Source organism: Acomys minous, assembly GCF_964271855.1.
Source record: "Acomys minous genome assembly, chromosome: 16".
NCBI lineage: Eukaryota > Metazoa > Chordata > Mammalia > Rodentia > Muridae > Acomys > Acomys minous.
This window is the reverse complement of record NC_140498.1, coordinates 1,721,467-1,748,120: the sequence shown is the minus strand read 5'-3', so window position 1 is coordinate 1,748,120 and position 26,654 is coordinate 1,721,467. Positions and strand designations below refer to the sequence as shown.

At 55.5% G+C, this 26,654-nt stretch overlaps 5 protein-coding genes across 9 annotated transcripts; 2 read left to right on the top strand and 3 right to left on the bottom strand.

The window, feature by feature from the left end:
• Positions 1-1,017: 1,017 nt before the first annotated feature.
• On the bottom strand, positions 1,018-3,885 carry SLC25A11 (solute carrier family 25 member 11). 2 transcript variants are annotated; one of them, XM_084760804.1, is made up of 8 exons: positions 3,629-3,885; positions 2,955-3,107; positions 2,663-2,869; positions 2,382-2,472; positions 2,198-2,288; positions 2,012-2,111; positions 1,880-1,931; positions 1,018-1,765 (listed from the first exon to the last, which is right to left on the bottom strand). In XM_084760804.1, exons 1-8 carry the CDS (start codon positions 3,721-3,723, stop codon positions 1,610-1,612), a joined length of 945 nt encoding a protein of 314 aa, XP_084616930.1. In that variant the 5' UTR covers positions 3,724-3,885; the 3' UTR covers positions 1,018-1,609. The 2 variants fall into 2 exon arrangements, with proteins under 2 accessions (XP_084616930.1, XP_084616931.1); XM_084760805.1 differs by having other exon boundaries at positions 3,555-3,681.
• A 167-nt stretch (positions 3,886-4,052) lies between these two features.
• RNF167 (ring finger protein 167) lies at positions 4,053-8,442 on the top strand. Its single transcript, XM_084760803.1, has 9 exons — positions 4,053-4,749; positions 4,830-4,910; positions 6,088-6,213; positions 6,309-6,396; positions 6,568-6,658; positions 6,780-6,885; positions 7,152-7,245; positions 7,792-7,872; positions 7,950-8,442. Exons 1-9 carry the CDS (start codon positions 4,666-4,668, stop codon positions 8,243-8,245), a joined length of 1,047 nt encoding a protein of 348 aa, XP_084616929.1. The 5' UTR covers positions 4,053-4,665; the 3' UTR covers positions 8,246-8,442.
• A 395-nt stretch (positions 8,443-8,837) lies between these two features.
• On the bottom strand, positions 8,838-11,610 carry PFN1 (profilin 1). Its single transcript, XM_084760817.1, has 3 exons — positions 11,279-11,610; positions 9,716-9,908; positions 8,838-9,192 (listed from the first exon to the last, which is right to left on the bottom strand). Exons 1-3 carry the CDS (start codon positions 11,408-11,410, stop codon positions 9,095-9,097), a joined length of 423 nt encoding a protein of 140 aa, XP_084616943.1. The 5' UTR covers positions 11,411-11,610; the 3' UTR covers positions 8,838-9,094.
• Positions 11,611-13,774: 2,164 nt separating this feature from the next.
• Positions 13,775-19,288, top strand: ENO3 (enolase 3). Of its 4 annotated transcripts, none has more exons than XM_084760802.1 (12): positions 13,775-13,799; positions 14,841-14,942; positions 15,210-15,305; positions 15,448-15,506; positions 15,609-15,678; positions 16,002-16,135; positions 17,448-17,670; positions 17,790-17,987; positions 18,177-18,378; positions 18,760-18,868; positions 18,996-19,054; positions 19,139-19,288. In XM_084760802.1, exons 2-12 carry the CDS (start codon positions 14,858-14,860, stop codon positions 19,206-19,208), a joined length of 1,305 nt encoding a protein of 434 aa, XP_084616928.1. In that variant the 5' UTR covers positions 13,775-13,799; positions 14,841-14,857; the 3' UTR covers positions 19,209-19,288. The 4 variants fall into 4 exon arrangements, with proteins under 4 accessions (XP_084616928.1, XP_084616925.1, XP_084616926.1 ...); XM_084760799.1 differs by lacking the exon at positions 13,775-13,799 and adding an exon at positions 14,121-14,268; XM_084760800.1 differs by lacking the exon at positions 13,775-13,799 and adding an exon at positions 14,184-14,268 and having other exon boundaries at positions 14,739-14,942.
• A 1,382-nt stretch (positions 19,289-20,670) lies between these two features.
• SPAG7 (sperm associated antigen 7) lies at positions 20,671-26,357 on the bottom strand. The gene is made up of 7 exons (XM_084760814.1): positions 26,208-26,357; positions 22,163-22,230; positions 21,871-21,959; positions 21,675-21,759; positions 21,472-21,561; positions 21,215-21,371; positions 20,671-21,105 (listed from the first exon to the last, which is right to left on the bottom strand). The coding sequence occupies exons 1-7, from the start codon at positions 26,290-26,292 to the stop codon at positions 20,996-20,998; spliced, it is 684 nt and encodes a 227-aa protein (XP_084616940.1). The 5' UTR covers positions 26,293-26,357; the 3' UTR covers positions 20,671-20,995.
• Positions 26,358-26,654: the final 297 nt, after the last annotated feature.

The following is a 26,654-nucleotide window of genomic DNA, read 5'->3' as shown; positions in this document are numbered from 1 at the left end:
CTAGTTCAGCATCACTCTCAAGGCACTGTGCTCGAACCCCTGCAGATGTCTTGTGATCCTCCTCTGGGCTCCTGCCCTCCTCTCAACCTGACTGCCACCATCAACAAGTGTGTCCTAAATTAGGCAGGGTGTAGTCCATTGCGGTAGCCATTTCCGAAAGTCCCCGCCATCTTCTTGCTGGCCTTTAAACTCCTTAAGAAAAGGTGCATGTTTCAAATGTCTCTAAATAGCCACCGCAGGGGTGGCCCAGGACACTGTGCTTGGAAGGGTAAGGCAGGCCGCAGCAGGGGTACCAGGATGTTGCACTACTGTCTTTTCGCTTTAAGGCTCTGCCAAGGGGGCAGCTTGCACCTGCTGCCTGCCTGTTCTCTGGCCTGGCACGCAGCCCTTAGGCTGCCTAGTACTCCTCCTGGTTTGACCTTCCCGTATCTCTTTATGCTCCAAGAAGTCTGTAGGATCCATGAGGGCCCGGGAATCACTTCCTTAAAAATGGATGGGAAAAAAAAATCACATTCCCCAGCCAACCTAGGTTCTGACCAAATATTCTTTCTCATCTAAAAACTTGAGTTTGACTCCAGTACATACCCTTAAGAGCTCTGGACCTCTCTCTAAACCACTGTGGCTCCAGCCTGCACAAGTTCAAAATAGATTTTCTTTCTTTTCGGTTTTCCGAGACAGGGCTTCTCTGTCATGTAGCCCTGGCTGTCCTGGAATTGCCTCTGTAGGCTGGTCTGCCTGCCTCTGCACTATACATTCAGCACTCCTCCCCTCTTCATGCTGAAAAGGCAGGTCCTAGAGGGTCTTCCTGAGGACTATAATACTTTATGACTCAGCTGCACTTGTGGGCAAATGGCTTGCAAGCCAGTTTTCTTTGTTTTGGTTTTTTTGAGACTGAGTTTCTCTGTGTAGCCTTTAGCTGTCCTGGACTGGCTTTGTAGACCAGGCTGGTCTCGAACTCACAGCAATCTGCCTGCCTCTGCCTCCCGAGTGCTGGGATTACAGGCGTGCACCACCATGCCCGGCCTTCCTGTTTTTATTTATTTTTTTGTCAGCTGTTGAGATACGGCTTATTTACATAGATTTTTCATAAAACCAGTAGGTGATGTTCTTTAATGATTTCATTAAAAGCTCCAGTTTGTTTTCCAGAGACACCAGCTTCTCTGTGCAGTTAGCTCCCCCTACGGTCCTCAAGACGATCCAGATCTGGGGTTGGTGTAATCAATCCAATTTATTGTTCAAGTCCTCAAGGAGGAGGAAGGCCGAATGCTTCCACCACAGACCCTTTGGCCAGCTTGATAGCTTCTGCTCTCTCCTGTCTCCTCAGCTCTGCTTTGGTTTCCCCAGGGAGAGGAATCTGCTGTCTCTTGTGCCTTGAAACTAACACCCAAGAGGAGACTGGAAATCCTTGGGGAGTTTCTCAGGTCCCCCCAGGAACAGCCAGGGACAGAATCCTAAGCATCAGCCTGGCAGGCTGGAGCAGGGGGCAGAACAGACTAAAGTTCTTTACCGTGAAGGAGGGAACCACACCATGGAGGGGAAATAAATAGAGCAGCCCAGGGTGGCGGAATCCTTGGGGACCCTGGCACACTAGTCCCTGGACCTGGCCACGTCAGCCACTGAGGAAGAGGCGCTTGTAGGCCTTGTTCATCTGTTCCAAGAAGATGAAGGTGAGGACAGTGTGGGGGCCCAGGCGGGCGTAGTACGGAGTGAAGCCCTTCCACAGGCTGAAGAAGCCCTCATAGCGGACGACTTTCATCAGCACGTCCTAGGCAGACAGGCAGGCAAGGGCTGGGCTAGGACCTGGCCTCTAGGACTCCGTGCCCCGTCCCCAGCTCCCTTCGCCCCCTGCGACCCGATCTCCCCGCCCCGCCCTCCTCACCAGCCCGTTCTTGTACTCTGGCTTCCCGTCGATCATCCTCATGTTTTGGATCCTGGAAGAGGCAAGCGGGAGTGTGAAGGGCGGGAAGAAGGCCCCGCCCCGCAGCTCTCCGTGTCTCGGCTTCCGACTCACCTGGTTTTGACAATGTCCACGGGCATGGAAGCCGCAGTGGTGACGAGGCCACTGATCATGCTGGCGCAGAAGTGGCACAGAATATTGTCAGAAAAGTAGCCTGGGAGGTGGAGTAGAAGGTGGCAGTCAACTCTCAGGCAGCTCAGGCCAGGCCGGGCGCTGAGCGCTGAGCTCTGGGCCTCTCACCTGAGTCCAACAAGAACTGCTTGGATTGGGAGTAGGAGGCGAGCTGGGCAGCGTTGACCACAACGGCTCGCGCCATAGTAGGAATGCAGCCCTGGAGATGGGAGGACGGAGCCAATGGAGGCAACTCGGAAACGGCCGGAGACCCGGCCCCACATCCCCCCCAGACTCCAGCCCTTCCGCTCACCCGCCACAGTGTGGGAATTCCCTCTTCCCTGGCAATTCGAATTAGGGCATTAAACACGTTTTTGTAGCCACGGCGCTGTTCAGCTGGAAGCCTGCGGGGAAGGGCAGGAAAAGGCCAGGATCAGGACAGCCCAGGGCCCATAGGAAGAAAGAGAAGGAAACCTGAACAGGTAAGTGCCCTGCCACAGATCTGAGCTAACAAAAAGTAAACAAGCAAAAGGGAAACCTGGTCCTCTCAGCCTAGATCCCAGCAGTGGGGCTGTAGTTAGGCCTGGAACTCACCGGCCGTCAGCAGTCATCCTGATAAGCGCCACCTCAGCTGGTGTTCCTACGAACGCCCCAGTCGCGCCTGCAGTCATCCCAATCAGGGCTTTCAGGAGAAAGCCAGGGGGTGTCCCGTCAGCCCCTGTCAGGCGCTCAAACAGCACAGTATAGATGCCCAGACGAGTGGTGGTGTAGGTGGCCTGGCGCAGCAGGCCAGCTGACAGTCTGAGGAGCAGAAATGTCAGGACATCAGGCCAAGGTCTGAACCTGTCAACAAACCACCTCCCTTCCCAACTTGAGGCCCCAGTACCCAGTGTAAATGCCCTTCAGCCCTTCTGCCTTCAGGATGCTGGTGAGGGCATGGAAGCTGGTTTTGTACTCTCGAGTCTTGGCCCCTTCACCACTCAACTGCATCCGGTTCTTCACCAGGTCCAGGGGCTGCACGAAAACCGTAGCACCCATCCTGAAGTAAGGGGGGAAAGAACACAGAAGCCCGGCTCTATCGAGTCTACTGCACCTGGCAGCAAGAAGTTACAAAGGTCAGGGCCTGCCATGCAGCTGGGAAGTCAGGAGGCTGGTGGGCACTGTGTCCAAGGGTGTGCTTGAGGGGCAATGTGCCAGGACAAAGAGCCCAGTTCTCCAGTAACGGCCATGCAAGTCACAATGCTTCAGCTGGTTCCTTAGGGTTCAAGCAGAACCAAGACTACAGTAGGTCTGACTAAAGAGCAGTGGAGGGGCATCCACAACCTCAAGACTCCAAGCGGTTCTGTAGCAAAGCCTTTAATGACTTAGACCCACCACCCAAACAAACACGGGGCAATGACCCTGGACCGAGGCCCACTGCAATGGGTGAAGAGATCCCGGCAGCCCATCAGAGACCCCCGCACCGGCTCAACTCACTGCAACATACCCCGAGATGCACTGGGCCCAGTTGCTTGCTCCCGTCCCTTCCTCCTTTTTCCCATCCCTGGGGCCTGAGCTTACCCAGCCAGGCCCCCAAACAGGAACTTGACCGACTTAGGGGAGGTACGGGGCTTCCCGTCCATCCGGCCAGTCCCGGGACTCGCCGTCGCCGCCATCGCCCCTTGATGGCCCTCGGCTTCGGGTCCCGTGCACGCACAGCCCCGCTCGCGCCCAAGGTGACACCAGCGCGCAACAGGGCGAGGGCGCGCGCGCGCGCGCACGCCCCTCCGGCAGGCAAACCGAGCTCCAGCTGGAAGCAGGGGCGTGCGCAAGCGCACAGCGCAAAGGCTGCCGGGAGCGAGGCGGGGCTTGGGTGCATGAGGAAGGGGCGTGGCCGACCTAGGGCGCTACCCCGCGGTTCTCCTCCCCGCCACACCGCACCCCCCGGATTGGAATCGCGGGAAAATGATTTGTATGAAAATCTCGCGAGAGCAAGTGAGTCAGCCGGGTTAGGGGTAGAGGCGGCCTCTCGCGATACTTGTTCGTGCCGCGGCGGCCAGACGGAGAAGAGGTTTGTAAACAGGGCAGCTCCGAGATCTCGGGCACTAAGGGAAAAGGAAGAAAGATCAGCTCGTCCCCTGAGCGCCGCCGCGCCCTCCATCCCGCAGGCACTCTCTCAAGTCGAACATTGCTTCCAACCGGCCTCTTGGCGCCGGAAGTCCTCCGTCTTGAGCATCCAATACTGGAAGCGGCCTTTCTTTACCGGAAACCCTTTTCCGGGGGATAGGAAGGCGGCCTACCTGGCCGGAAGTCCCACCTCTTTGAGGTTTCCCCCACCCACAAGTTTTTCTGTTACCTGTTTGCCTTCGCTTCTCCTCTTCGTTTTATTTCTATCCCAGAGGAAGATACATTGTCTCCCTCCCTGCTCCACTAAACTGGTTTGTTATCTCTGTCCCCGAGCCGGAGTTCCTTTCCCGACGTCCCCATGTAGCTGAGAAGTGGGACCTGGGGGTGCTTGGACCCCTGGGATCCTGAAGGAGAGGCAGAGAGGGCGCAGAGCTAGGCTTCCGCTCCTGCTGTCAGGACGCGACCTCCTCAGCCTCCCCCCTCCCGCTGCCATGCACCCTGCGGCCTTCCCGCTTCCTGTTGTTGTGGCTGCCGTGCTGTGGGGAGCAGCCCCTGTCCGAGGGCTTATTCGAGCGGTGAGTCTGAGGGTCGGATTGGGGAGGGTGTTAAGAAGGGATTTCAAGCATAAGAGAAAAATGGAATATTTCGTCTGCAGACCTCGGAACACAATGCCAGCATGGACTTTGCAGACCTCCCAGCTCTATTTGGGGCCGCCCTGAGCGACGAGGGACTTCAGGTGACACTCTGTCCATTTCCCTGTAGTCACCTGGGCAGGGGTAGGGTAGCCGTGCTCTGGAGGTCGGAAATCCTCCAGTTAGCCACGGGATGCAATGGGCTGTGGGTGTAGGTCAGTGATAGTCTGCTTACCTGGCACGAGTGAGATTCTAGGTTGAATCGTCAGCAACACAGCGCTGCCCCCCCCTCAAAAAAAAAAAAAACCTGAGTGCGTAGTTCAGAATCCAAAGGTAAAAGGTAGTGTCCACCACTAGGACTCCCAAGCGTAAGAGGGAGACTGAGAGTAAATTACGATAAAAATCAGGTGCTTATCAGTTACGTCTCTGGAGCTGCCTACTATTCGTATGGATGGCTGTGGACAGTCTTTTAGTAAAATGGGGGATAGAAATTAGCTCCGGGCTATTGCGTTAACTATCGAGATAGGCATGTCTGTAGTAACTCATTACAAAGTTCCTGTCACGTAGCAAGATCTATAGAGTTGTTTGTAAGAGAGGTAATTGAAAAATGAAGCAAATTGAATGTGCTGCATATACTTGAGAGGCCAATGTGAAAAAGCTAAGGGTGAAAACAACAGGGATGAGTAGCAAGCTGAATTATATTCAGTGGGAATCTAAAAAGCAAGTTTAAACTAGCCTAGAATAGAAAAGTCAAAGGAGTCTGTAGTATAGTTTACTGTAATTGCGCCTTTGGGAAGTAGATTCTGCTTTTTGTTTTGTTTTTTGTTTTGTTTTGTTTTGTTTTGTTTTTGAGACTGGACTCTGTAACCCTGGCAGTCCTGAACTGTGTGACCAGGCTGGCCTGCAATTTAAAAGACATGCCTGCCTCTGTTTTCCAGGTGCTGGAATTAAATGCATGTTATCACCATGCCTGCCTAAAATGTAGATTCTGATTTGGGTGGGATGCTCAGACCTCAAGAGTGAGTAATGACAGCTGTGCCCAGTGGGGCACGCCTTTAATCCCAGCACTCAGAGAGGCAGAGGCAGGTAGAACCCTGAGTTCGAGGCCAGCCTGGTCTACAAAGTGAGTCCACAACAGCCAGGGCTACACAGAGAAACTGTCTCAAACAACTGAAGGAAGAAGAAAAAAAAGTAAAGATGGATCTGCAGAATACAGATTGTATGTATGTGTGGTGTTAGACCCAAAGATGAGAAATCCAACTGTTTGCTTTCGTCCTTCAGGGGTTCCTTGTGGAGGCCCACCCAGAGAACGCCTGCACCCCCATTGCCCCGCCACCCTCAGCCCCGGCCAACGGGTCGGTCTTCATTGCATTGCTTCGAAGATTTGACTGCAACTTTGACCTCAAGGTTGCTGCGTGTGGACCAGGAGCTGGTGAACAGGGTAAATGCATGCGTGGTGGAGAATGCAAGGGCTATGACCCTGTACCTACTTTGTCTCCTAGGTCCTAAATGCTCAGAAAGCTGGCTATGGTGCAGCTGTGGTGCACAACGTGAATTCCAATGAACTCCTGAACATGGTGTGGAACAGTGGTATGGCTGGAGAAATCTGCACTACTGGGATTTCAGTATACAGTGGGAGGACTAAAGACCTAAAGAGGCCAGCCAGATTTTTTTAGGGGGTGGGACTGGCAAAAAGTGCCAAAAGCCAAGTTTCAGAGAATTGAGTGGAAGGCTAATTCCCTAATATTCTGCTCTCTGCAGAGGAAATCCAACAGCAGATCTGGATCCCGTCGGTGTTTATTGGAGAGAGAAGCGCAGAATACTTACGAGCCCTTTTTGTCTATGAGAAGGGGTAGGCGTTAACCCTTCCCTCCTCTCCATGGCAGCCTGGAGCCCGGGCCCTCCAGCCTCACCCACCAGGCTCCTCATGCATGCTGTGTCTTGCCTGCCTTGAGCCTTGTCTCTTTCCTCAGGGCTCGGGTGCTTCTGGTTCCAGACAACAGTTTCCCCTTGGGCTATTACCTCATTCCTTTCACTGGGATTGTAGGGCTGCTGGTCTTGGCCATGGGAGCAGTGCTGGTAAGTAGCCGAGAAAACTTACAAGGCCATACTGGATCTGAAGAGGGAGTAGGGTTTTTTGAATTTTTCTTTTTTGGGGGGCAGTTTTCAAGACAGGGTATCTCTGTATAGCCTTGGCTGTCCAGGACTCACTTTGTAGACTAGGCTGGCCTCAACTCAGATCCACCTGCCTCTGCCTCCGAGTGCTGGGATTAAAGGTGTGCACGGCCACACTGGGCTTGGATTTTTTTTTTTTTAAACCTGGTTCACTCTTACCTTACCCCTAGATACTTCGTTGTATCCAGCACTGGAAACGGCTTCAGCGGAATCGACTTACCAAAGAACAACTGAAACAGATCCCCACACATGACTATCAAAAGGGTAAGGGCATGTGAAGGGGCTCCCCCTTTTTTTGTTTTTAATAGCTGTCCTCATCTTACAGGAGTTTTGAGCCCTGTAGATAAGGGGTACAAAGAGCAAGAAAGATGCCACCTTTGCTTGTCATTTACCCACAACCACAAGCAAAGGAGCTAAGGCAGAGCAGGAGCTAGGAAGCAAAGAGAAACAAGTGAAGTGTTTGAGCGTGTGAGTGCGAGCGAGTGTGCCTGTGTGCACACTTGGTGAAAAGTAGGAAGATGTAAGGAGTTGGGAGGACTCGAGCAGGTGAGGGTTGGGTTAGCTACCCCTGGAGCCTCCAGTACCATAAAAGGCTACAGCAAAGGCCTTGCCCCTCCCACTTCTGCTTTCCCCCCCAACCCCCACCCCACTTCCCTTATCTGTAAGGTTTTCTGTGTCCTGCTCTAAGAGCTTGCATCGGTTTGGTAATACTTGGGAAAGGAGTTTTTACAGGTTTTAGTGTTAGCCTCCCACAGTTGATTCTCTTGGGCTTGGTTCTGAGTGGCTCAGTGAGTCCTTTGCTTCTCCCAGGAGATGAATATGAGGTCTGTGCGATCTGTCTGGATGAGTACGAGGACGGGGACAAGCTTAGAGTGCTTCCTTGTGCCCATGGTAAGGCCGCACCACCTGTGCCCACACCTGTGCGCCTGCAGGGACCCGGTGCCTCATGAATGTATTCATCTCTACAGCTTATCACAGTCGCTGCGTGGACCCCTGGCTCACTCAGACCCGGAAGACCTGCCCTATCTGCAAACAACCTGTCCATCGGGGGCCTGGGGATGAGGAGCAGGAGGAAGAAACTCAAGGACAAGAGGAAGGTGATGAAGGCGAGACAAGGGACCAACCTGCTTCAGAATGGACCCCGCTCTTGGGCTCCAGCCCCACCCTTCCAGCCTCCTTTGGATCCCTGGCCCCAGCTCCCCCAGTCTTTCCTGGGCCCTCCACAGAGCCTTCACCCTCTCCTTCATCTGCTGCCCTGGCCTGATTCTCCCAAACCTGGTACCTCTGGTGACCTCTTTGCACAGACTCTTTTCTCCAGTCTGATAAGCTGAGGGATAGGGGACATTACCACTTCAGGTTCTTGAACCCAGCCTCCTCCTCGAGGGCACTGGGAGCCATGGGGACTTGGTCTTCATTCACTTCTTGGGTTAATAAATTGGTTTTGTTTTGTTTTGTTTTTTGTGGATGAACAAAGAGTGAAGATCATTTTTACGCAGGTAAAATTCTATAAAAGAATTAACTTGTCAGGGGGACAGCCCCAGCTGCATTTGCGATGACTCAGGGACGGGGAGCCCCACCTACACACGATGACTCAAGTAGCCCTGCCTCACCCGCAGGCTTGGACCCATTCTCTGGTCTGGATGGCTAAGTTCCATTACATACAAAATCAACTGAGCCTAAAAGTGGAGATGCAGCTATAGAGGGGCCCAGGCCCCCTGCCTAGCGTATGGAAGGGTACCTACTTCACCCAGGGGCTGAGAGAAGCAGAAGAATGAAACGCATTGGACACGGCCCAAAGCAGGGCACAGTGTTTGTCTCCAATTAATGCCCCAAGTGCAAACTACACACGCAGGACCTTGTTAGTAGAATCTTTTTTTATTCAGAAAAAAACAAAAAAAAAAAAAAAACCAAAACGAAACAAAAATTTTCCCCAAACACACACAGGAGGGGGTATGGGTAGGGGGAGGTATCTGTCCGTCCAGCCCCAGCCCCCAGCCCATGTGGTTTTGGCAGCAATAAGGGAAATGGGGTAATGGCCCAAAAAAATAATGGTGTGTGTGTGGAAAGAAGGGGTGCAAAAGCTGAAGAGCGGTGGGGGAGGGGGCAGATGAGGTCAGTACTGGGAACGCCGAAGGTGAGAGGCCATCTCATAACATTTCTTGTTGATCAAACCACCGTGGACACCTTCTTTGCCCATCAGCAGGACTAGCGCTGGAGGGAAGAGAGAGGCGGCTAGGACCCAGGTGCCACAGTTGAACCCTGCCAGCTGTTCAGCAGCTGTCCAGCCCTGGGGGTGTAATCTAACCTCAGCCCTCCCCCCTCATACACACAGGCAGGCTGTCAGTCACCCTAAAACAATAGAGCTTTTCAATGGAGGAAGGAAAAAAAAAACCCCAAGCTTAAAGACTAGGGAAAAGGCAAAATTTAGAGGTCACAGGTTTAACAGGCTGTAGACTGCTGGGGATGAGCTTCCTACCTCTCAAATTTTCACAGAACCCAAAATTAGAGCCAAATGCTGACTTCGTCCCAACAGTGTACTCCAAGCAAACCCATCTCAGGCAGCAAGGGACTTAGGTAATTTACAAGATGGGGGGCCAGAGCAGCAGAACCCAAGGAACTAGCCAGGGTTCCCACATCCAGCAGGCCAAGAACAAAGTATCTTGCAGTCTTCACATTGAGGAGCCACAGATTAACCCCAAATGATTAACAAAACTAGTCAAACTCAGAAACTCACTCTTGGCAGTCATGGTGACAGTGACATTGAAGGTGGGGGCTCCTCCAGTGCTCTTGGTACGAAGATCCATTGTAAATTCCCCGTCCTGCAGCAGTGAGTCCCGGATCACAGAACATTTCTGGCCCCCAAGTGTCAGCCCATTCACAAAAAAACTTGATCGGTCTTTGCCTACCAGGACACCAACCTCAGCTGGCTAGAAGAAACAATCACCTCATTAAGTTAGTTCACTGGCGTAACTTGTCTTCCAATACCCAGTTATTTACCCTGGAGTGTGCGTGAAGGCGCTTCATAGCCACCATCAAAAGTTACAGGGGGTAGGAGCCCCGTGGGCAGGGCAGGGCACGCTTATGATCCTAAAGCCGAGGAAGTAGGACCGGCAAGTAATATTATTCCTCTGGAGACTTAGATCTTCGTGTTTAATAGGGAAAGCAAATCAAGAAAATGCAGGGCACCAAAAAAATAAAATAAATCAATCCATGATCTTAGGGGAACCTTTGGATGCTCAAAACAGTCCTTCAGGAAAAGCAGAAGCAGAGGGGGGAAGGGAGGGGGTAGAGAGGGAGGAGAAGCAACTTTGTCCTTATTTGGTCAAAGGTTCTGCTGGCGTTGTTAGGAGCCAGGACGCCTGGGTCTCCCAGTAACCTAGAGTTTAGGTCCAGGTATCTACGCCCCAAGATGAAGAGGCCGGCCCCGGGGGGCTTTCTGCTTAAAAGTTTTCAAGGGTGGGGGACTAGGCTGGTCTTTTGAGTCTAGACATCACAGGGAACCTCTCTCCCCCCACCCCATAAACCCCAAACCCCTATATCCGGTACCCTCCCGCCCGGAAATCCCCTTCCCCCCATTTGAACTTCCGCTCCCCCTCCCCACTTCCGGGCTGTGTGGCCAGGGAAGGTGGTGGGGACAGCAGCAAACCTTATTCACTTTTACTGTTCTCAGAACTTCTCACAAAGTTCGCCTGCCGCGGGGCCGGCCCGGATGGCGGGAAGGGAGGGTGAGGGGACTTCCGGGAGCGGCCTCAGAGGAATGCTGAGGCTAACGTGCCGCGCTGGGGGTGTGTGTGCCGGCCTCGCCCTCTCTAACGGGGCTGGGAGGGGCGGACGGCTCTCGGCGGTCCGGCCGGGGCCGAGGCCACGCGCCCGGCGCGCCCACCGCACCCCCGCGACGGGGAGACAATGGCGCGAGCCGGGCGGCCCGAGGGGGAGCCCGGGCTCCCCCCAATCCCTTTATCGATCACAATCCCGGGCTGAAACTGCGGCGCGTGCCTAGGCGCCCCGCCCTGGGGCAGGCGGAAGTGGGCCGCCGCACCGGGCAGCGCGCCCCTCCCCGCCCTGTGCCCCGGATGTAACGCCCCGTCGCCGCAGAAAAGCGGGGCGGCGGGCGAGATGGGCGCCGCCGCCGAGGGGGGCGCCGAGTCCCGTGCAGCCGCCATCCGCGCCGCTTCCAGGCGGGCGGCCCCTCGCTGCCCTCGCCAGACTGCGCCCGCCCCCACCCAGCACTCCCCCCCCACCCCCCAGGAGGGTCCGAGCCCCGTCACGGCCCGGGACCGCGCAAGCTTCGCAGTACCGTGATGCTAACGAAGGTCTTCCCGGGGACGGCGGCCCACACGGAGGGCGAGTCCTTGTAGCCTACGATGGCCGCGTCCTGACAGGTCCCGTCCGCCATGAGGCTGTCGACGTAGGCGTTCCACCCGGACATGGCGCTGCTGCTGCTACTGCTGCTGCTGCTGCTGCGGGGCCGCTCTGTCTGCGGGCTGCTGCTGCTGGGGCCGCGGGCTGGGCTCGGGCGGGCGGGCGGGGGGGAGAGAGGCAGAGAGCTCGGGGCACGCGCTGCCGTCCGGAACGCGGCTGTGTTAGCTGTGCAGCAGCCCTCGCACCGCCACTTCCTGCTCCTCCTCCCCCCCCCCCTTAGATTTTTATTTGCAAAGGGCGGCGGGGCGGGGCCTGCTCCCCGTTCCCTCCCTCCCTCCCTCCATCTGCCCCCTCCTGCCTAGCCAGATAGCGAACTTTTTTGCAAATGCAATTTTTAAAAGCCCTCCCCCTCCTTTCTCCCCCACACCGAAACACGTTTTTGCAAAATTTGCCGAGTTCGATGGAAAGCCACGCAAAAGGCTAGAGTGGCGGTGGCAGGAGAGAGGTTAAGGTTAGGGATGGGGGGGGGGGCTCGCTCCAATTCATACTGAACTAAAAAGCCACTTAGGTAGAGACGGAGGAAGAAAAATTAAGAAAATCAGTAAGATCGAGCAAATTAAAGTGGGTTCGGGGAACCCAGGGTTAAACCCAACGAGTCCCCCTACTCCCTCCCCCCCACCTCCGCGGGAGGGAAGGAACGGCGGGCGGCGGCGCGTGCGCCCGCGCCTGCGCCGGGCCAGTGAGGAGACAGCGCGTGGGGCGGTTGGGGCTAGCGGCCGGCTGCGCGAGCGCGCCTGGAAGGACCGACTCGGACCTTCCTAGGAGGGAAGATGCGTGTCCCCACCAGGCGGGACGGGCAGGGGCCCTGGATTGCGCTCTGCCGCCCGCTCCTCTTTTAAATTTGCTTAAACGATAAGGGAGCATAAGTAAATTTGATTTTTTAAAAAATAAATACTCTGATCATCTTTCGGTGTTAAAGGTTTCCAACCAGGGCACCTGTCCCAACCGTCTGCCGTGAACGCACATGCAGTAGGGTCCACTCGAGCGCATCCTTATGTTCCAGGGGAATTATTCCTTCGCTGGATCCGCTCCAGCTCAGAGCCTCGCCCCACGCCTGAACCCTCTCTCTACAGAGGTCATTGAATAGGGGCGCCGGCCGGTGACACGGACGGACGGGACTCATTTCTAAAGGCGGAAGAATACTAAGAAGTACTAAGAAGCACGACTTTTACAAGAAGGGGGAAAGTCCCTTCTGCTTTGGGCCCTTTGAGTTTTTGTTCTTTTTTTTTTTTTTTTTTTTCTCTCGTGAAACTTTTGCTAAGTACTTGTGTGCGGCCAGGTCACCCGCCGCTCGGCAGCCTGGTGAAGCTGGCCAGGGGTGACGGAGTCACTCGGGACCCCTCGCGTCCGAGGGGCTCGGCCGCTTCCGGTGCCCCGGAGGAGGAGGGGCGCGCGCCGGGGTCTGCAGCCCCTTCCCGGTGGAGGGACATGGCTCGCTGCCTCTCTGCAGCCGGGTTGGGCTCCCTGGTGTTCATCCCAGAACCCTGGCTCCCCACGCCCACCGAGCCCAGGTTCTTCGACAGCCGCGTGGCTGAGTCACGGGCGGGGCCGCGCCGGGGCACGTGGCGCCGCTCCGCGCCCGCCATCCCCTTGACCTCTGGCCTGCGCGCCTACTGCCCCAGGGTGGAAAAATCCCGCAGGGAGCGGCAGGAGATAAGAGGGGAGGGGCCGGGCCGGGGATGAGACGACAGGTGGGGACCCTAGGGTGGAGGCCAAGGAGGTCGACCCTAAGGCGAGGGCCGGCCGGGAGGAGCGCTGGAGAGCCGGCCGCGGAGTGAGTCACCCGCCCCAGCGCCGGCGGGTGAGAAGCCCAGGCGCCCCGGGACACCAGCCGGCCGGGCGTCCGCAGAGCGCGAGGCCGACCCCACACTAGCCCTAGCCCCGCCAAAGGCGGCGACAGTTACCGAGTGCAGGGACTCACTTTCCGCGGTGCTGCAAACGGATGGACAGAGAGGCCGCAGGCGTCCAGGAGCTTACAAAGGGTCCATCCCCCTTTCCCATCCGTGGTTGTTTTTTGTTTCTGTTTTTTCCCCCATTCGTGATATAACACCATCATTCTTTGATTGACAAGGGGCTGAGCGCTGAAGAGTACACAGTCGCTGGGGAAAAGGGCTCCTGAGCACCACGCTTCACGCAGGCCCCTAAGTGCTGCCGCAGCACTATCCGTCGGGCGCCAGGCCAGCGCTCAGTGCTGGTCTATATTCGTCTCCTGGCCTCTCTCATACCTCTTCGCTGGCCAAGAGAGGGCAGGGTGGAGTGGTGCCGAAATGGCAGCTTTGAGGACCCCGAGAGGTGATGGCTCTTTGGTGGAGGGGATGTCGACTTTAGACCGCAGAGCTTGCTCAGCGTCACCGATTCTTCCCCCCAGCTGTGTGGCCTGCGCTGCCTGCCTCCTAGTGAGTGGAGCACGTGCACATGTCAGTCTTGCAGCCCCTTTCCGAGGCCCCCTTCTCAGCCTGCCGGGCTCGGGTTACCCCTGGCCTTTCCTAAAGGGCACTAGTTCCTCTTTAACCTTTAGGAGGGGCAGGACCCTCCGACCCTCCCCATCAGAGCCCCTGTCCTGCTTGCCCAAAGAGTGGACTTCAAAGTAGAGACCTTTATTGGGGGACAGAAAACAGTGTATGGGAGCCGTGATTAACTTTTGAGAAGGGGTGCGTGCCCCAGGCCAGAAGCATCTGCTTTAGGCAGTAGTGGGCACTTGGCTGCCTGCCCGGTGTGGAGGGGAGGATGGGGTGAGAGAGGCGGGGCTGGCCGGGGCACAGGGTGGCTTGGGGATAAATGCCCAGCTCCCAGGGTGAGCTGACACTGTCCCAGCTGCAGCCTAGCCCAGAAGCTCCATTCAAAGTTCCAAGGAAGACATCACAGGTTCGGTAAAACTTCAGTTATGCGGTATGAAGGTGTGGCCTGGTGCCGGCTGGGAAAAAGCGAGGGATTTTTTTGCCTGTGTTCTTCCTAGGACTGAGGGTGCTTGAAAAAGACAGTGGCCAGGATGGAGCAAGCAGGGTTAGGGCAAATACTGAGGGGTACTGACAGATAGAGGAAAGGAGGCGCTGGGGAGCGGCAGAGCAGATGAAGAAGGCAGAAGTGAAGCCAGGCAGAGAATTTAGGGTCTTAGGAGGATTTGGGCATGGGACCAGAGCCAGACAGGGTTGAGGGCTGGAAGACCCAGCAAGCATAAAGGCGAAGTTCTAAAGTTCGTAAAGGGGAGTTCTAAAGTCAGGAGCCCTTAGTTCTCAGCCTGGGAGGGTGGAATAGGAGCTGCTCTGAGTGGGGGAGGGGGCCGGCCTGCCTGCCTGCCTCTTTGGTCTGTGACCTTTTTATGGGGGTATTTTTAGCTCCAGCACCTGCCTTCTTCGGGTGGAGAAGACTCTTAAAAGGGCAAGGGATTCCCAGGTCCTTAAGGGATCAGCTGCCCACACTCGCTCACCCTCTCACAGCCTCCTGTGGTGCAGCCATGGCCATGCAGAAAATCTTTGCCCGAGAAATCCTGGACTCCAGGGGCAACCCCACGGTGGAGGTGGACCTGCATACCGCCAAGGGTAACCCGCGCCTTTTCGATGGGGTTGCCTCTGAAGACCCCTAACCTCATCTGCTGCTCCTCCGAGAGTTCTATGCCACATCCCGTTCTCCGCCCGAGGGTCTTCTCCCCCAGACCCATTCCTTCATAGGCCCTCCTCTCTTCCTCTGGTCCAACGCTGGGGGAGGCTGGGAGTTTCTCTGTATTTTCTCCTTTCCCTGGGCACAGGGAGGTGACCCCAGGCCTTTGTGGGTGGACTCCCTCTGACTTGCCACTTCCTCCTGCCCAGGTCGATTCCGAGCAGCTGTGCCCAGCGGAGCTTCCACGGGTATCTATGAAGCCCTGGAACTAAGAGACGGAGATAAATCACGCTACCTGGGGAAAGGTGAGCTAACCCGACACGGAGGGAGCCTGTGTCAGAGCGGATGGGGGACAGGCACAGAGGGCGGAACCCAAAGCAAGGACCCCACACGGGAAGAGGCCCCGAGCCACTTAAAACGTGAACCCCTTCGTTCTCTGGCCTCCAGGAGTGCTGAAGGCTGTGGAGCACATCAACAAGACTCTAGGTCCTGCTCTGCTGGAAAAGGCAAGTGGAGGAGCCAGCTCCCCCCACCCCACCCCGTGACCTTGTGCCTCGCGTTCTCGCTGCTCCTTCATCCCGCACGTTCCCGACCTCTGCCTCTTCCAGAAACTAAGTGTTGTGGATCAAGAGAAAGTCGACAAGTTCATGATTGAGCTGGACGGGACAGAGAATAAGTGTGAGTGAAGTGGCAGAGGTGGGGGTGTGGCCCGTGGCAAGGGTGCAAGAGAGACCACGGATCCCACATCTCGGGAGCACGCGTGGCTGGGTAGCCTCTTTTTATTCCACAGGCATTTCCTGATGTCTGTCTCCTGCCAGGCCTGGCTAGCAGTAGACACATGGGAAACTGTGGGCCCGGGGAAGAGAGAGGAGTTAACAAAATGTTAATGTCAAGTGGTTTAGGAAGCTTCCTCCTGGGGTGACCAGAGGCAATGTTCCAGGAGGAACTAACTCCTAACCCTGTCCGAGGTCTCATCCTTTCCCCTGCCTGCCTCCCTCTAGCCAAGTTTGGAGCCAATGCCATCCTGGGTGTGTCCCTGGCCGTTTGCAAGGCTGGAGCAGCTGAGAAAGGGGTCCCTCTCTACCGGCACATCGCAGACCTTGCAGGGAACCCTGACCTTGTCCTTCCTGTGCCTGTGAGTGTGGTCAGCCCTTCCTGCTCTCTGGGACAGCTGCCCCTCCCCACCTAGGAATGTTTGAGCAGCCCCCTAGAAAAATCTACCTTTTCAGATCCTGCTCCAAAGAAGCATTTACTGAAACGCAATCTCCCCGGCCCCTCCCTCTTTCTTTTCCCACAGTCTAAAGCTAAGCCTCTTGACATCGCCTTCCCTTGCCAGGTCCCCGGGTTCCTTCACATTCCAGGCTCAGGCCAGTTGTCCAGATGCCATTGTCCCCATCCTCCTGTCAGCTTTGAAAGAGCTTTCAGGGCAGGGAGCTCCGTATTTCTTTGTATCCTCTGAGTCCATATGAAACCATTGCCCTCTCGATCGTAACCCTTTGAATTTTGTAGAGTGCAAAGCAAGCCCTGAGCATTCCAAGTCCTGTGTGAATGTGTGCGTTGATATGAGCCAGCCTTTTCAAAGACCCCAAGCTTCAGACCCTTGGAGGAATGGCCAAGCTTGTCCCCTAGGCTAAGGTTCAGAGGTGTGGCAAAGCCTTCCTCGATGACCAAGTGCAAACCCCCTTCCTCCCCTTCCCCCCTACAGAGGCTGCTCTTACCTGGATCCCGTAGCCCTGTCCCCTTGGTCCAGCTGTATAGCACAGGCCGCAGCTCTCGTGTGTATGCACACACCCACCCGCTCCTCTGCCCAGCTCTACATAATAAACACACTGAGCTCTGTAGAACGAACACAGCGAGTCCAGTATGTCCGCGTCCACCCCAGCTTTCCGTGTGTCCGCCAGCTGTCTTTTTCTTCATCCCTTGTTACTCCAGTCACTTATACCCTTGGAACCAGAACCTAATCTCAATAATAATGCTGCCATTTGTTGTTACCAGAGGAAGAATGGGTCAAGCGCACTAACTCAGGAGACACACAGCTACTGGGCTGAGACCCAGGCCTTGCCTGTTCTCCAGTTGTGTGACCTTAGACAGGTTGTTTAATCTCTATTCCTCACTTTTTCATCTGTAAAGAAGAAATTGATAAGCATTTACAGCTAATAGAGGTGTTTTGAGAATGAAACAAGCTCGCTTACTTAGAAAAAGATTTCCCTCTCACAAGTTAGGCGCATGTTAGGGACTTCATATTCGAGTTCTCTTAATTCTCAGAACAGGGCAGGCAGGGAAGCAGGTTCATCACCATCTTGTAGAAATTCGGGGAAGGTTCTGAGGAGTCCAGTTATGCCTCCGAGAGCGATCGGCTAGTGGGCAGAGTCCAGCTTGCTCCTCCAGTTCCCTCTCACCTTTGACCCCTCATGCCAGCCAGCTCTGAGCACTGTCTCCTGTCTCAGGCCTTCAATGTGATCAACGGAGGCTCCCATGCTGGGAACAAGCTGGCCATGCAGGAGTTCATGATCCTGCCGGTGGGAGCCAGCTCTTTCAAAGAAGCCATGCGCATTGGCGCCGAGGTCTACCACCACCTCAAGGGGGTCATCAAGGCCAAGTATGGGAAGGACGCCACCAACGTGGGGGACGAGGGCGGCTTTGCACCTAACATCCTGGAGAACAATGAGGGTCAGTGCCGAGCATCCTGGGCAGAGACCGCTGGGTCTGTACGGGGGTGGGGTGGGGGTGGGGCGGCTGCAGGTCCAGGGGACACCGGAGTCTCAGGTCATTCCTCGCTCCTCCCCCAGCCCTGGAGCTGCTGAAGACGGCCATCCAGGCGGCGGGCTACCCAGACAAGGTGGTGATCGGCATGGATGTGGCCGCATCCGAGTTCTATCGGAACGGGAAGTATGATCTGGACTTCAAGTCACCTGACGACCCTGCACGGCACATCAGTGGGGAAAAGCTTGGGGAGCTGTACAAGAGCTTCATCAAGGACTATCCTGGTGAGGGTCCCCGCGTGCGCTCCCCTGCCTTGGTCTCCTGCAGCTGCCTAACCCCGATTTCAGTCTTTGGCCTGTCACAACTGCAGTCCTTCCATCCTTAGCTCCATCGCAGCCTCTGTTTAGCCTGTTACATGTCACCCCTCCATCCCGCCCGTCCCTAACCCAGCTGTGCTCCCAACCCTTTCCCAGTGGTCTCCATTGAGGACCCCTTTGACCAGGATGACTGGGCAACATGGACCTCATTCCTCTCTGGGGTGGACATCCAGATTGTGGGAGATGACCTTACGGTCACCAACCCCAAGAGGATCGCTCAGGCTGTTGAGAAGAAGGCGTGCAACTGCCTGCTTCTGAAGGTCAACCAGATCGGCTCAGTGACGGAATCCATCCAGGCGTGAGTGGCTCCCGCCGACTCAGGCTCACCATGGCCACCTGCAGCTCTGGCTCAACCCAGTGTGCTGCTCTTGCCTAAGTCTGCCCTTCCTTGGGAACCTGACCTTTTAACCCCAAGCCTATGACTAACCCTTGGCTTGTCCCCAAGAACCTTTGCCGTTGTGGCTCTGCCACGTCCCTTAGCCTCCCTCCGTACTGTGCCATCTTCTCACCGCCCTGACCCAAGATCAGAACTCTCTCCTGCTTTCCCAGAGAACTTAGCGTCACTGCCTTCCGTGCAGTGTCCACTGCCCCCAAACAAAGGCAAAGCCATGCGTTGCCCGCCCTGGCTTTCTTGTTGAGAAGGTCACCTAAGGCCTCAGCAGATGTCCTTTCCACACAGCTGCAAACTGGCACAGTCTAACGGCTGGGGGGTGATGGTGAGCCACCGCTCTGGGGAGACTGAAGACACTTTCATTGCTGACCTCGTGGTGGGCCTCTGCACGGGGCAGGTAGGCACGCAGGGGTCCCCACTACTGAGTGTCTAACCAGCCTCCTCGGTCACTTTGGATGGAGGCCACTACAGCCTGCTCCTTTGGGGCCCAGCCCAACCCCTCCAAATCCCTTTTCCCACCTCAGATCAAGACTGGTGCCCCCTGCCGTTCGGAGCGTCTGGCCAAATACAACCAGCTTATGAGGTACAGTGGGTACAGGGGCCTGGACAGTGGGGAGAGGAAGGTCCTCCTGTGCTATAAGGCACCAGCTCTGATTCTGTGTTTCAGGATTGAGGAGGCTCTTGGGAACAAAGCTGTCTTTGCTGGACGAAAGTTCCGTAATCCAAAGGCCAAGTGAGAAGCTGGAGACTCTGGAGTTCCACAAGACAGACGCAGCCTGTAAGCCCTTCTCCCTGAAATAAACACTACCAAACAGGACCATGGTGTACTCGTTGGAAGGAAGGAGGGAACAGCTCGATTAGAAGGGCAGGAGGCGGACAGACGATGACACGAAACCTGCTGTGTGTGACAAGGAAGTGGGGACTTGAGAGCTCAGTGAATGGAGAACAGAGACGCTCACATTTTGGGATGAAGCTAGAGGAAGCAAAGACTGTGTGAAAAGGAGCTGGAGGGCGTTAAGGAGACAGCTACTGAGTGGGCAGCGGGGGACGGAGAGGGCCTGGGGGTCCTTGCCCTCCCAGCATGAGCGACCTAGATCACCACGCTGCACCAGACTGAGTGTTCACAGCCCTTGACAGTACTAACCTAGACAGGTCTTATCAGACACTTAGATTCTTCTGTCCTTTTACACATGAGGAAGCCAAGACACAAAGTCTAGTATATTCTAGTCCACACAGCAGAGGGGGCAGCTGTAGAGCCAGGACAAAGCCAGGGCATTTGGCTTCAGCCTTAATATATCTTTTTTTCAGCCTTAATATAGCTTAGTGGGGTGTGGTGGCTTACATCTGTAAGTTCAGGCTTGGGAGACAGAGATGGGATAACAAATTTCCAAGCAGCTTGTTATTAAGCCTCTGTCTCGAAATTCCAAGTGTAGAAGGCTGAGGAGACAGCTCAGTGGTTGCGCAACTCACGACTCTAAGTGCCAGGCTTCAGTTCCTAGCACTGACCTGGTGGCTCACAACCGGGAACTCCAGTTCTAGGGCTGCAGGGCCCTCTTCTTACCACAGGCACCTGGTGCACACACAGCACCAGGCGTGAGCACAGCACCAGGTGAGCACACAGCACCAGGCACAAGCACAGCACCAGGCACGAGCACAGCACCAGGCGTACACACAGCACCAGGCACGAGCACAGCACCAGGCATGAGCACAGCACACACATCCTACATGCAGGCAAAACACTCATACGCATAAGTTAAAAAAACAAACAAAACCTTCATCTCAGCTTGCCCAGTATTGAGTTCAGTCTCTAGCACCACAAAATAAGTAAAAATAAACTTGGAAGTCAAAATAACAGTGCTAATCGTTGGCTATTTTTAGCTTATATGAGCTTTATCTTGTTCAGTCTGCAGTTAGTTTCTTCTCTGCCAATAGACCCAGGGTCCTCATTTCTTTTTCTTTCTTTGGTTTTTTTTTTGAGACAGGGTCTCTCTGTGTAGCCCTGGCTGTCTTGGACTCGCTTTGTAGACCAGGCTGGCCTCGAACTCACAGCAATCCACCTGCCTCTGCTTCCCGAGTGCTGGGACTAACTGTGTGAGCCGCCACGCCTGACTTAGGTTCCACATTTCTTTCTTTTTTTTTTTGGTTTTGGAGACAGGGCTTCTCTGTGCAGTGTCCACAGCTCTATGTACAAACCAGAACATGGGTCAAACAGCGTTTATTCAGTGTAAAGCAGCCCCAGCCCCATGGGGAAGAAAGTTCCAAGGATAACAGAATAACACAGATTAAATACCCACTCATACATCTGTAGGCACGCGCGCGCGCACACACACAGGCACACACACACACAGGCACGCACACACACATCCAAATTCCAGCAGTAATAAACACCTGCTTCTCTCCAGCCTGAGCGGCAGCTGGCAGGACCTCACAGTTGAGAAGTGGGGCTCCAGGGTGGGTCCTCACAGCAGCCTTGTCTCTCCATGCCGCTGCCTTGCTGGAGGTCAACGTGAGCCAGGTGGGACGCCTAGGAGGTAGTTGGCAACTCTTCCCCACTCTGCCGCAGACGTTTCTTGGCTCGGATCTCATTCATGGCCTCTTCTATGGAGCGTGTGTCCCGCTTGTTGGCCACAGGCACTGGCAGAGGAAAGGGGAGTGAGCAAGACCTCAGTGTGCACTTCCCTCCCCCCCAACCTCCTGCCTCGGCTGTGTCCCCTCCTCCTGCCGCAGCTTGCGGCTCACTCACCACAGCCATAGGTCTTGTTGGCTTGGAGCATGTGTGCTGCATCTTTGGCTGCTCCTTTGCCAATCAGGTGGCTGTATTTGTCCTTGTAGTCGCTGGCAGGGCTCACCACCGCGGGGCCCTGCTGCGCTGCCTCGGCCTCCTGCTTCTGAGCCAGTTCCTAAAGGCAGAGGTGGAGCACCTGTGCTCAAGGCCCCGCCCCCAGCTGAGCTCTCCCAGCTGAGGCGAGGGGGCTCCAGGGCCTGCCAGGCACAGCTCACCTTCAGCCTCCGCTTCTCTTCCGCCTTCTGGGGGTCCCACTCCTCTCCATGACGGTAGGAATCTAGTTCTTCATCTGAGGGTGCAAACTCCTGGGGATGAAGGGACAGGCAGAGTCAAGGCCCAAATGCAGCTGTCACCTGAGCCCTCTCCCTCCTTTAGGGGCGAGGACAGGCTGGGGGTGGGGGGAGCACAAGGCTTTTACCTTTTTGAAGATCATGACATAGCGACAGTCGTCATCTTCTCCAAAGGAGAAGGATGTGAGGCCAGCTACCTCTACCACATCATGGCTGCGAAGGGAAGGCGGAGGATGTGGTGAGCCGCGAGGCCCCGCGTCCCTGCTGGCTTGTCCCTGTCCCTCTGCCGTCATTTCTTGCCTCCCCACGCCCAGAGACACTCACAGTATGCTCCTCTCGATCTTGTTCATGGGCTGAAACTTTTTCTTGATCTGTCCGCTGTCCTGGATGAAATCAGACACCTCTTTCTCCATCTTACGAGAAAGAAAAGGAGGAAGTGAGAGGACAGCGCCACACGAATCTCCTGGGCTGACCTCCCACCTGGGTCCTAGACCCCCTGCCACACTGGCTCAGCTCCAGCTGCCTGAAGGCATTGTCAAAACACTCAAGTCCTCAGCCCTCCAGCCCCTGCTGCAGTTCCTTCCAGAAGCTGCCTGAGCCCTCCAGGTGTTCTCACCCTTTTACGAAATTCCACTTTCTGCTGTTTGTCTTGCTCCTGGAGTTTCTTCAGGCGGGCAGCCTGCTCTGGGGGTGACAAGGGGCAGCATTAGGCCAGGGCTGAAGCAAGGGTGGCGAGCTGGTCAGGCTTCAGAAGATGACTGACACCTGTCGGGAGGGCTGCTGTTGATTCACCATGCACTCCCTGATGCTACTCTGCAATACAGCCCGACACTGCGCTGAGCCCCAGACTACCAAATGCTGGACACAGTTTTTCCCTTCGAGCCACAAGGTTCAGAATCACACAGGCCCCACTTATCAAGCCTATGTCAATAATGCCCATACTATAAAAGGAAGCATAAAAACGCCAGGCGCGGTGGTGCACACTCGTAATCCCAGCACTCGGGAAGCAGAGGCAGGTGGATCACTGTGAGTTCAAGGCCAGCCTGGTCTACAAAGTCCAGGACAGCCAAGGCTACACAGAGAAACCCTGTCTCGAGAATAAATAAATAAAATAAAAGGAACTATAAGGCGTCTGAGGAAGTGAGATGAGCCGCAGCCTCAGGCTTTGTCAACTCACTGTCTACAGGGCAACAGTTTACCTTTGTATCTCTCTGTATGTAATTATTATCTTGGAGACAGCATCTCACTATGTCACCCTGGCTGGCCTGGAATTCACTGTGTCGACCAGGCTGGCCTCAAAATCACAGACATCTGCCTGCTTCTGCCTCTGGAGTGCTAGGATTAAAGGCGTGCATCCAGTTAACTACATACTATATATATGTATAGCATATGTGTGTGTGTGAGTAAGTTTTTTGAGACAGAGTTTCTAGGTAGCCCTTGGCTGTCCTGGAACTCTCTATGTAGAGCAGGCTGGCCATGAACTCTGAGATTAGCCTGCTTCTGCCTCCTAAAGGCAAACTTGCTGTATTTCGTAGTGCTCCCTCATGCTTCCAGCGTCAGCGTGAAGCTGCAGTGGCTCTCCTGACATCCTTCAGACCTGTCCTGTCTTTGTTGACTTGACACAGTAGTTATCTGAAGGACCGATAGTGGGGAGCACGGCCTTTGGAGATGTCTTAATGCCTGACGAGGGAGGGCCCAGCCCACTGAGGGTGTTGCCACACCTGGGCAGGTGGTCCTGGGGTATGTAAGAGAGCAGGTCCTGGGGTATGTAAGAGAGCAGGCCCTGGGGTATGTAAGAGAGCAGGCCCTGGGGTATGTAAGAGAGCAGGCCCTGGGGTATGTAAGAGAGCAGGCTGGCAAGGCGGGAGGAGCGAGCCAGGGCGCAGCACCTCACTGCTTCAGTTCCTGCCCTGACTTCCTTCGATGGTGGACTGTAATGTGTAACTATAAGCTGAAATAAATCCTTTCCTTCCCACGTTGATTTTGGTCAAGTTGTGTTTTAACACAGCAGTAGAAATTCTAATTAGGAGCTGGGCGTGGTGGCGCACACCTTTAATCCCAGCCCTTGGGAGGCAGAGGCAGGTGGATCTCTGTGAGTTGAGACCAGTGTGGTCTACAGAGTGAGTTCTAGGACAGCCAGGGCTACACAGAGAAACCCTGTCTCAAAAAAAGAAAGAAATTTTAATTAGAACAGAGCCATGGTTTGCCTCGCCCCCACCCCCATTTGGGGTGTAAGTGTGCGCCGTGTGCGTGTCAGGAGGAACTATAATAGAAATTTGGAACTTTGGACTGGAAAGGCCACTGAGCGCGTTCAGTCATGGTGCTTTATGACAGCTTTAGGAACCCTAAGACATGACTCTTTTTTGGGGGGGGGAGGTATCCAAAGTTAGGCATAAATAAGCTCTCCTCTCTCCCTGAATGTCCTACTTTTCAGACCCTGCCTTTGTACCAGACCGTCCCCTCTGCCCTTAGGGAAGGGATGAACCCAGGGACCGCACCTGATAGGGGCGCTGCCATTGAGCTGCAGCCCCAGCTGGAAAGCAGTGCCTGGTGGCTGCCTTCCCTCCCCACCCCCAGCGCTGAGACTCCAGGGCTGGCCTCACACTTACAGACGGGACCCAGCATACTGGGCGCAAAGGACTGAACCTAGCGCCTTTCACAGGCACAGTGCCTCACCACTGACTGAGAAACATTCCCAGCCCTCAGACTACTTTTTTCTTTTTGAAGATTTGTTTTTTATTAATTATGTGTATATGTAAGACTACAAGTGCCCACTGAGGTCTGTGGCGGGTCCCCCCTGGGAGCTGGGGTTACAGGTGTAAGAACCTGATGTGGGAGGCAGGGCTGGGAATCTAACTCAGATCCTCAAAGAGCAGTGTGCGCTGTTAACCACTGGGCCGTCTCTCCAGCCCCCTCAGACTATTTCTAACCTGGTCCCTTATCTTGCCTGTCACTTTTCTATGTGCTTACAGCCTCTTGTGATTTGGGCATGCACCTCTTCCTCCTGCTCTGCAGCCTGGGGTGCCCCTTCTTTCTTTCGGTATTTCACTTCTTTCACAGGGCTGAGCGCCCAAAGCAGCACTGAGCCTCTTCCTGCTTCCTGGGCGCGTCACGCCTTTGCACACGGTGCTCCACCAGAATGCTTTTCCTCCGCTTGCAGACACCTGGTCCTCACCGTGAGTCAAAACCTCTTCCTCTGGCACTAAGCACACTCCCTGCTAAGGACATGGGTTTTTGTTTTATTCTCCACCCTCCCTCCCCTTCAGCCATACTCAGGGTCCAGGACCTAGCCGACTAGGGCCTCTCACCTCTCTGACTTCACTGTCTTGGCCCTTCATTGTTTTCTAATAGGGTTTTCCAGTCTTTTCTCCATTCTGGGAGATAGTATAAAAGATAAGAACACAGACTAAGAGGTCACATCTGGGTTCCAAATTCAGCTTTGTAACCGGAGACCCCAGGCAAGTGGCTAAAGCTCCTACTCTGGCAGCTGGTGTGAGCACTCCTCTGAACATTAAGTAATTCCAGCTCCTGTTTCCTATCAAGCTCTGCTTTCCCACAGCGTTCGAACGGACTTCATTCCCTTTGCTTAATTACCGATCTTTGGTGCTCAGCTCACTTCAGACAAGCTCCGGACCCCCAATTAATCTCTCTTACATAAGTATTTCTTTCATTAATAAATGCCGCAGGCACGGCCTGTAACCTCCTTGATGGGCACCTTTGGCTCCACGAGTTTTGTAAACGAGGGACTACAAGGGACACTTAACAGTCTTTGAAACATTTTGAAGGCACCCTGCCTGTCCTGCCTCCTTTGAGCGGATGGGGCGTAGGTGCCCGATATAAGGCTTGTCCGTGGTCAGTGCTGGGTGCACCCAAGGCTGGCTGTCCTTCCTCTACAGTCCTTCACAGGCCTGAGCGCTGGCCAGGCGGCACCGAGTAGGCTTCTTCGGGCCGCGCCCTACCCTGGCTGCCAAACTCCAGCGAGCTTTCTGCTTAGTTACTCGGCACGGGGGGGGGGAGGGGGGCCACTGGCGAATCGGAGCCCGCGGGGCAGTCTCGACTCTCCAATCACCACCACGATCCAGCTGGGCAGCACAGGAATGTACGGGTACGGCTAGGAAAGGGCTCTGGAAGGGACGAGGGACCGGGTTAACTCGAGGAGGAGGAGGAGGGGCAATTCGAGAGGAGGAGCCAGCCAGCCAATGGGAGGTGCTGAGGGCGAGGCGGGTCAGGAGCGGCACACTTAGGAGGTGGAGCTTCAGGCTGAGCTAGCCAATAGGAGGGAACAGACCGTGGACGGGCGTTCCCTACACCCAATCGCGCGGGGCCGAGGCGGCGGCTACGACACCCTCCAATCGGAAGGAAGGCCTCCTACTCGTCAGAGCGCACCAACAGCAGACAGGCGGGCCCACTGGCCAATCGGCGGCAAGGACCGCAGAGGCCAGGCTGGGCAGCAGAGGCCGGCGTGAGGGACTGGCGAAGGCAGCCAATCACGGCTGGCAGAGGACAGCGGGCGGGCCGACGGCCTTTCAGAGACTCTGAGGGTCTCAGAAGTGGCCGGTGAGGGGGTCTCTTAGGGGTGGGAGGTGGCATCATTTAAAAAGGGAAGAGTGTGGTCCCAAGAACCGGGCGAAGACACGCGGTTGTGAATTTGGGATCCTCACCTCGGGCCTTGCGCCGACTTTCCTGGTCGCCGAGGCTGGGTGGCTTCTCCATGGAGCTCAGGATGGAGCCCAGTAGGTCCGCCATCTTGGGAATGACTGAGAGGGGGCGGCGCGTCTTAAAGGGAAGGGCGAAATGCCTTTAAGGCCGGAAACACGTCGGAAGCGAGAAAACGGCGCTGCCCCGCCCCTCTTGGGGCTGCGAGCCGTGGCCGGCCGCCGTGCGTGGCGACCTTCCCGCCCCGCCCCAGCAGACATAGGCCGGAGGCTAGCTGGTGCAGAGACGTTTAATGGCGATTCGTATAAACCAAGCCCATGCACAAATAGAAAGTGCTCGTGGAGCCGGCCGGGGGCCCCGGCGGCGCAGCGCCTTAAATAGATTTCTTCACTATACTCTGTATGTTACAGTTATGTACAAACCCCTCCCCACGGGAGCGGGACTCCGCCTCG